The 10547-nt window shown below is 32.8% G+C and overlaps 1 protein-coding gene across 1 annotated transcript in view; it reads right to left on the bottom strand.

Moving 5' to 3' along the window:
- HELRODRAFT_105874 (hypothetical protein) overlaps nt 1–8850 on the bottom strand; it is a 19359-nt gene extending 10509 nt beyond the window's left edge. The window contains exon 1 of the mRNA XM_009016985.1: nt 8755–8850. Within this exon, the coding sequence (XP_009015233.1) occupies nt 8755–8826 (72 nt within the window). The 5' untranslated portion in view covers nt 8827–8850. The remainder of the gene's footprint in view (nt 1–8754) is intronic.
- Between the last annotated feature and the right edge of the window lie 1697 nt (nt 8851–10547).

The raw sequence follows: 10547 nt of genomic DNA, 5'->3' as shown, positions 1-10547 counted from the left end.
CCTGACCGTTTCGTCGTCCAATCTGGTACCCACCGACGTATTGGGCAAAGATCTCAGCCAGCCACAACTCGCCTCGCTGGATACTGCCAGCAAGCGAGCTGAGGTCAAAGCAACTCTTTGAATGTGCGTTTGTTTGTATGTGTGTATGTACGTATGTATGTATGTATGTATGTTCGTTTGTTGATTTGTATTGTGTTTGTTGCAATACGTATGCTGTTTGTATGTATTTTGATGTCGTAAGTGTGTGATCTTTGTTTGTTTGATGTTTGTTTGTATGTTTGTTGATGTTGTTTGTTTGTATGTTTGTTGATGTTGTACCCCAAAACACTAGCACACATACACACGCACACGCACAAACACGCATGCACATACACATACAAAAAAGACAGGAGTGTATATGTAAAAAAAATCATCATCATCGTTTTTACATCATCATCAATATCATCATCATCATCGTCGCCATCATTATTATGAATATATAAATTACATTGCGGAGTTATTTAATGTATTCAACATTGATAGCATGCAGGTAAGAAAGAAAGAAGGAATGAATGTATGAATGGATAAATGAATGAATGAATGAATGAATGAATGAATGAATGAATGAATGGATAAATGAATGAATGAATGAATGAATGAATGAATGAATGAATGAATGAATGAATGAATGAATGATTAACTGAATGGAAAGAAAAAAGTATGGATGAAGAAATGAACGAACGAATGATTAAATGGATAAATAAACGAACGATTGAATAGATAAATGAATGAAAGAATGAAAGAAGGAATGAATGACTAAACGCACAGAGTGGAGTGGATGATGGCAGTGCATGCAAATGAGGCGACCACCGACGCTGGACAGTAGTTATATTACTCTTACGTCATAACCAATGATGATGATGATTATGGTGATGATGATTGTGATGGCGATGATGATGGTTATGATGATGGTGGTGACGACGATGATGATGATGAAGATGATGAAGATGATGATGAAAACAATGGTGAAATGATGACGATGATTATCCCAAAAACAAACAACAACATTACCATAAACTATATAAACGAAAAAAAATCATATAAACATGCCTACAACATAAACATAGACATAATATCCGTCATGTGGATAGATATAAACAGTATTTGGATACAAGCATGGACGATATTAGCATATAAAAACCATCAACTAAATAATCTGATACATTCTCATAGAAAAAAAAACAAAAAAAAATAAAAAAAACATAAACAATAAAAACATTGAAACATCATTATCATCAACAACAACAACGTCAACAAAAACGACGTCAACAACAACATCAACAACAGCAACATCAACAACAACAACAGCAACAACAACAACAACAATATCAACAACAACATATCCACAGTACCAAATAGACATAGATTCATAAACATGATGATAACCATTCACTGAACCGAATAGTGCTCAAGACTTCAGAGCACACGCACACAGACGCACACAAACAAACAAATACGTATGTGCGTGCACTTACGCGTGCGTGTGTGCGTGTGTTTGTGTGTGTTTAAGTATGATGCATCAACGACATGGTATAAAGAACTTTAATGCGTGATTTTATGTTTTTGTTCGCTTTAGTGTGCAATCATTCGTATACAAACATGCATGCACGCATACAAACACACACATACAAACACACACACGAACATACAAACACACGCATACAAACACACGCGCGCATACAAACAGTATTTCTTTATATTCGCATGTTTGCAATCATTCTTGAGATAAAAATCGAAAACTGATATTCATTTAGTATCAAACATATCCCCACATAAAACACACACACACACACACTCACACGCACAAGCAAAATTTCAAAATATACACACATATATAATACACATACAAGCATATACGTAAGAAATACACTAACATTTACAAATACGTAGAAATAAACAGACATACATACCAAAAGGTACACACAGAAATACACATACAAATACACACAGATACATAAACATACAGATACGTAGGTAAAAATATTTATTTGGACGTAGGTACATTAAGAATGCGTCATGGTGCTTGAATATGCCAGCGTTCTTTAATAAGTATGAGTAGGCGCTCGCCGGCCACTACTACTACTACTACTACTACTACTACAACTACTACTACTACGACTACTACCACTACCACTACAATTATTACTACGACTACTGCTGCTACCACTAAGCTACAAGTACTTCTATTACTACAGCCACTACTTCCAATTTTACAAAACTACTACTGTTATAATTAGTATTATTGGCGTTAGTAGAAGTCTAGGTGGTAGTAGTGCAAAAGCCACTACTACTAACGCGACTGCTCCTATTCCTACTACCACAACTTCTGTTGAAATAACGCTACTGCTAATGCTACAGCTACTGTTGCTACATACAATACAAATTAAAACATACAATACAAAATATACAATACAAACATACAATATAAAATATACAATACAAACATACAATACAAACATACAATACAAACATACAATGTAAATATACAATACAAACATACAATACAAGCATACAACACACAACATACAATACAAACATACAATACAAACATACAATACAAACATACAATACAAACATACAATATAAAATATACAATACAAACATACAATACAAACATACAATACAAACATACAATACAAACATACAATACAAACATACAATACAAACATACAATACAAACATACAATACAAACATATAATATAAATATGCAATACAAACATACAATATAAAATATACAATACAAACATACAATACAAACATACAATACAAGCATACAACACACAACATACAATACAAACATACAATACAAACATACATAGGAGAAAACACAAGGTAATGAGTATGTCAAGGCACGAGTTAAACGGTTTAATTAAAAAAATGTTTCTAAATTGTATGTTTGCTTGCGAGTAAACGAATAAATGAATGAAAAAATAAATAAATGAACGAATGTTAGAAAGAAAGAAAAAAAGAAAAAAAGAATAAATGAATGAATGAAAGAAAGAATGTGTGATGAATTAAACCGTCAAAACGTGCATAAGAGCGCTTAACTTGATGGACAGGTTACAATTATTTTGCCACACAATTTGCAAACATTGAATAAAATATTATTCATTCATTCGTTCCTTCATTCGCTCATTAATTTATTCGTTCATTCATCTATTAATTAATTAATTCATTCATTCATATATTAGATTTTTCCCATCAAATAATTGCTTATTTAGGTGTTTATTTTGAACGTTGAAAACATTTTAACTTTTAATTTAATATACTAATATACTAATACAAAGAGAGAGAGAGAGAGAGAGAGAGAGAGAGAGAGAGAGAGAGAGAGAGAGAGAGAGAGAGAGAGGGAAAGAGAGAGAGAAAAAAAAGAAAGAAAGAGGAAGAAAGGTAGGGAAGGAGAAAAAAACAAAAAAAGAGGAAAAAAGGAAAGAAAATGGAACAACGAAAATAGTCGGGGAGAGAGAGAGAGAGAGAGAGAGAAAGATAAATAGAAAAAGTCAGAAATAGAGAGACAAAGATAGAAAAACGCAGAGAAAAAAAATAAGAAAGAGAGAAAGAGAGAGAGAGACAGAAAAAAAGTAAAATAGGGTTAAAGTCATTCTTCATGTTAGACAATGCCTTAAATGATCATTAAGCCTCCTGGATTATGCATGCGTATACACTCTCTCGACCTACCTACCTACTACTTAATACTCAATACTACCTCACATCAGTAAAACAATTTACAGCGACGGTGATGATGAAGATGATGAGTATGATGAAGGGAGATGACGATGGGTATGATGGTGATGATGGAGGAGATGATGACGATGAAGAAGACGATGATGGTGATGATGGTGAAAGATGCTGACAAAAAAAAACATCTATAAACACGTCGGTAGTGAAGTTGAAAATGATTCCAATGGAATTATAATTGATAATGATAGAATGGAAGATGACGATGACGACGACGATGATGACGTCATAAATGATGACGGAAACAGTTAAGGGGATGACGACTACGACGATGGCGTTGAGAATACTTAAAATTCATTTTCGCGTTGAAAAAATTTCTAACAGATGATTAAAATTCACGAACGGGCAACAATAGAGATTTGACACTCGACGCTGGGTCCATAGATAAAAAATATATGGAAAGCCGAGAGCACTCGAATGAAACCAATAATTATTTTATAGAAATATTCTATGGGGAGGGAGGGCTAAGTATTGTATGTTATGTTTATAAGTATGTATGTATGTATGTATGTATGTATGTATGTATGTATGTATGTGTGTGTGTGTGTGTGTGTGTGTGTGTGTGTGTGTGTGTGAGGAAATGTGTGTGTATGTGTGCATGACGTATATGTATATGTTAAAATCAAATCATTGACGAATGACACCAAAAGCCAAATGTATATGTATGTGTGCATGTTTTAAAATAACAGTACAACACAAGTTCATTGATCTGAAATAAAAATACAAATACATTACATGTATAGGAAATAAATGAATAACTGGTGTCATTCATTCATTCACTCATTCATTCATTCATTCATTCATTCATTCATTCATTCATTCATTCATTCATTCATTCATTCATTCATTCATTCATTCATTCATTCAGCACTCTGTACGTTGAACACTTTGAAAAACTTTGCATATGGTCTGGCTTTTGCCCATTAAATATTAAAAATATATACACAGATCATTACAATCCTTCTCACATATATACATAAACGCAGACACCAACACACACACAGACATAAACACATAAAACAAACCGAAGAGCTTGCAAACTAACATTACGTTAAGCTGGCATTCAGCGGAGATTATCCGCCTTTAAACATACTGATTTGAATGACATTAAATAAATAAGACACCAACCAACCAACCAGACAGCCGGTAAGAAACTAAGTAAAAAACATCTAAACCCACGCACACTCAAACACACACACACACACACACTCAAACACACATACACTCACTCACTCAAACACACACACAGAGAGAAACAAACGTGCATATACACAAACAAGATGATAAGCTCTGGGACGGTTTTAATTATCCTGTAACTTGCTTGATAAATTCGTCAACCAGTTTATTCTCTCCTATGTGCTCCCTGATTTCTTCGTATCGGTTCGTTCTCTCTCTCTCTCTCTCAATAATAATAATTAACAATAATAATAAAATAATGAGATGAAGAAGAGAATAAAAGCTAGTAACAATAAGGATGAGAACGCTGAACAGTGATATTATGAAATAAAATCAATCGTTTTTCAGAAAAAATTGAATTCTCATCTCCTGCTCCTTTTTCTTCTTTCCTTCTCTCTCTCTCTCTCTCTCTCTCTCTCTCTCTCTGTCTCTCTCTCTTTCCCCTTCTTTCTCTCTTTCTCTCTCTTTTAAATTCTTAACTATTTTATCAATGTACTGGATTTTTTAAAATAATATTTTTAATACCCATAAAAATTCACCGTTCCAGGATGAATAATTTATATGACTTAGTTTTTTCACTCTTTTTTTAATCTATTTCTCTCTCACTCTCTCTCTCTCTCTCTCTCTCTCTCCAACTATTTGATTCTTAGTTTCAATCATCCATTCATTCATTCATTCATTCATTCATTCATTCATTCATTCATTCATTCATTTATTCATTCATTCATTCATTCATTCATTCATTCATTCATTCATTCATTCATTCATTCATTCACTGTCTCATCTGTTCATTTAGCCATTCATTCATTTATTCATTCATTCATTCATTCGTTCGTTCGCGCGTTCGTTCATTCATTCATTCATTCATTCATTCACTGTCTCATCTGTTCATTTAGCCATTCATTCATTCATTCATTCATTCATTCATTCATTCATTCATTCATTCATTCATTCACTGTCTCATCTGTTCATTTAGCCATTCATTCATTCATTCGTTCGTTCGCTCGTTCGTTCATTCATTCATTCATTCATTCATTCATTCATTCATTCATTCACTGTCTCATCTGTTCATTTAGCCATTCATTCATTTATTCATTCATTCATTCGTTCGTTCGTTCGTTCGCTCGTTCGTTCATTCATTCATTCATTCATTCATTCATTCATTCATTCATTCATTCACTGTCTCATCTGTTCATTTAGCCATTCATTCATTTAGCCATTCATTCATTTATTCATTCATTCGTTCGTTCGTTCGTTCGTTCATTCATTCATTCATTCATTCATTCACTGTCTCATCTGTTCATTTAGCCATTCATTCATTTATTCATTCATTCATTCATTCGTTCGTTCGTTCATTCATTCATTCATTCATTCATTCATTCATTCATTCATTCATTCATTCACTGTCTCATCTGTTCATTTAGCTATTCATTCATTTATTCATTCATTCATTCGTTCGTTCGTTCGTTCGTTCATTCATTCATTCATTCATTCATTCATTCACTGTCTCATCTGTTCATTTAGCTATTCATTCATTTATTCATTCATTCATTCGTTCATTCGTTCGTTCATTCATTCATTCATTCATTCACTGTCTCATCTGTTCATTTAGCCATTCATTCATTTATTCATTCATTCATTCGTTCGTTCGTTCGTTCATTCATTCATTCATTCATTCATTCATATATTTTCAATATTCATATATGAATGAACGGCTGAAAATATATATACAAGTATGCAGTAAGTTATGAGCTATGCCGGATTAATCTTCTGCCGTATTTTTAATATGAAGCAACATTTTGAGAATCAAAATACTAACAGACAACATTTTTTCATCAAATTGTCTGTTACGGATGACGACGACGACGACGATGATGGTAATGATTTAAAACAGAAAGAATGTGACAAAAAACGAGTATGAAAAAAATTGGAAACGAAGACAAAATGGTGATGAATTGTGAGTGGGTATGATACTGAAAAAGAAGTAAAAGAGAGAGAAAGAGGAAAAAAAAGAGAGAAAGAAAAAAAAGTGAGAGAGAGATAAGAGAAAGAGAGAGAGAGAAAGCAAAGAGAGAGAAAGAAAGAAAAAGGAAAAACATAAAAATAAATGATAGAGTATATACAAAAACTAACACAAGCAAACACGCAGATTACCATAAACATTTCCCACACGCACACAACCACACGCACACAACCACACGCACACAACCACACACGCACACATAACACGCACACAACCACACGCGCAAACACAGAGAAAGGGAAAGATATGAAAAAGTGGATTTATCTAGAGAGCATCTCAAGTGTTACAGGATGCAGCGGAGCGTGAAAGTAATTGCTTGTATGCATACATGTCTCAATATGTTAGTTTATGTTTCAGAGTCCCTCTTTGTATTTGCCCGTATTCTTGTGTGTGTTCGTTTATTTGTGCCTATTTGTAAGTGAGCTTGCGTGTGTTTATGTAGCATTCTTTCGTGTTTCTGTGTATCTATAGGGAATTAATGAGTAATAACAGATACCCTCATGTAAATGCGTGTGCTTAGAAGGTGTTTTTGTTAAGTTGTGTGTAATTAGAAAGTGTGATTGAGTATTTGCAAGATATACTTTTGTATCCATTTCATAAATTTGGGACACATCATATGTATTTTGAATCCATGCGTATGATATATGCATGTATGTATGTATGTATGTATGTAAGTGTGTGTGTGTGTGTGTGCGGGTGTGTGTGTGTGTGTGTATGGGTGTATGTATGTATGAATTTTGAATGTTTAACAGTTTGTAACGTTGTAACGAAATTTTTTATTCAAACTTGGCCGAGAAAAAATTCGCCCCCTCAAAAACAAAACCTAAAAATTGGAAAATATAAAGTAGTATATAGACGAAGCAAACATCACAAACAGAAGCGAAACAAAACATAGACAAGCAAAACAAAATACAAAAACAATACAAAAACAAAATCTTAACATAGACAAGCAAAACAAAATACAAAAACAATACAATACAATACAAAAACAAAATCTTAACATAGACAAGCAAAACAAAATAAAAAATCAATATAATACAAAAACAAAATCTTAAAACACTAACATAGAGAAGCAAAACAAAATACAAAAACAATACAATACAAAAACTTAACATATACAAGCAAAACAAAAAACAATACAATACAAAATCTTAACTTAGACAAGCAAAACAAAATACAAAAACAATACAATACAAAAACAAAATCTCGTACTCAGAGATAAACAAATATAAAGTAGGGAAGTAATCCATTAAGTATTTTTTGCCGGACTATCGATACATCTTGGCATGAACATGATTGAATGCTATTATCTTTTTCGCAGACTCTTGTTTGTCTTCCTTTTTTCGCGGTTTTGTTTTCATTTTGTCTCTGCTTTTGTTTAATTTTTTGGTTTTATTTTGTGTTTGAATGTGCGTGCGTGTGTGTTTGTATGTGTGTATGTAGTAGACAAGTCAGCATGTGTGTGTGTGTGTGTGTGTGTGTGTGTGTGTGTTACTCAATTTTTACGTGCGGAGGTATAAGAACGTGAAAACATATGTACTTACTTAAATGTTCATGGTTCAGTTTTTCCTTATTCAAATAAACTTTACAAATTTTTCTTAAGTCGCGAAAAACAATGCAAGATGAAATTGTCAATTTGACATAAGAAGCGTCGCGACAATGTGTAAATAATCAAAACATCAATAACAACAAAAATGATAAAAATAATAACAACAATAATAATAATAATAACAACAACAACAAACAATAATAATAATAATAACACCAGTAAACGAACCATTTCCGTTCTGAAAGTTAGCTCCCTCTCCAAAGTGCTGAGATGCGAAAAGTGCCTGTCACTCTCAAACATATTCGCGATGTGGTTTCTGGTATTTCGGTATCGTGTATTCGAATAATTTGGTATTGTGTATTTACATGTATTGTATTTGGTACGTACGTACACACATACTCACACACATACTCACACACACACGCGCGCGCGCACACACACACACACATGCACGCACATACACACGAGACAGAAAGACAAAAGAAAGAGGGAGAAGGAGAGAAGGATGACACAAAAAACAGCTAAACCACGAAGAAAACATGCCAAAAATGCATAAAATAATTTCATTTTAGATCTGACCTCTTGACCTCCCTGTGTCATTTTTTTTATTATTTTTATTCGCGGTGTTTTTTTGGCGGGAAGAGGAAAGTTTTTTTTGAGAAAAAAAAGAGAGAGAAAAAAAATTGCGACGTCCAAAACAAATATAAAATATGTATGAGGTGCTTGCTGGTGACGCGTATGTATGCATGTATTTATGTATGATTGCATCACTCGCTTTCTCTCTCTCTCTCTCTCTCTCTCTCCTCTCTCTCTCTCTCATTTCATTTATTATATTTCATTTTTTAGACTCGCAGAAAGAGAAAGAGAGAAGAAAGAGAATGGACGGTGTGAACAAGCCAAAAATAGAACAAGTAAAGTAGAAGAAGAATGAGAAAAGATAGATAGATAGACAGACAGATATATAGATAGAAAAATAGATAGAGAGACAGACAGACAGACCGACAGACAGATAGATAGGTAGATGAGAAAGAGAGAGAGAGAGAGAAAAAAAGAGCGAAAGAAAAGTTTTTTTAAAAAAATATAATTGAAAAATTCAAAGAAAATGACGGACGAAAAAGGAAAAAAAACTAAACAGACAAATATAATAAGAAAAACAAGATAACGTTTAAAATTTAAAAAACTAACAATAAACAATATAAAAAACATAAAAAACGAATATAAACCACAACTAAAGCCATCATTTCGATTGACAAACATCAAATCAAAACGAACGGAATTGCTAATAAATTAAAAATTAATTAACCTAACTAACTAATAAATTTATTTATTAAATAGTTAGTCAATCAATTAATTAATTAATTTAATTAACTTGAAATTAAAAATTAATACATTAAAAAATTTAATTGAAATCACGTTGCTACATGGGGCGTTGCCTCACCGATCAATGCAACGAGAAAAAAAAACAAATCGACCTAAATGACGACGACGATGATGAAATGAAGATGATGATATGAAAATGATGATGATGGTATGAAAATGATGATGATGATACTGATGATGACGATGGTGATAATGATGATGATGGATGGATAAGAGCGGTTATAGACAACGTTTTTAAATTCGCCACAAAAAATCGAACTATAGTGCACAGTACCTAATAATTACTGGCCAGTCAGTCTATTTTTGCTTAATACGTCAATTTTCGGCAATTTTTTCACTAAAAACTGAGTTTTACTGACTTTTAATAAAAATACTGCTCCCAACGGAAAGTCCATGGCTCAATCCCGTGATCCAGATCCGCCACTAGATGAAAAATGTTTCAAAAAAAGAAACAATCCTGGGATCGCAGTAGAAAATATTCCATCTCATTTAGAATAAAACTACATTGAAAGCACTGAGACGAACGTAAGAACAAACTAAAAAACATAAAAAGATATACACGCGCATACATTCAAGCGCACGTACACATACACATACACACACACGCACAAAAACATAATACTCTTAACAAATACACTTAT

Source organism: Helobdella robusta (assembly GCF_000326865.2).
Source record: "Helobdella robusta unplaced genomic scaffold HELROscaffold_2, whole genome shotgun sequence".
Taxonomy (NCBI): Eukaryota; Metazoa; Annelida; class Clitellata; order Rhynchobdellida; family Glossiphoniidae; genus Helobdella; species Helobdella robusta.
Note: the sequence above shows the minus strand (reverse complement) of the source record. Positions and strands in the feature narration are given on the sequence as shown.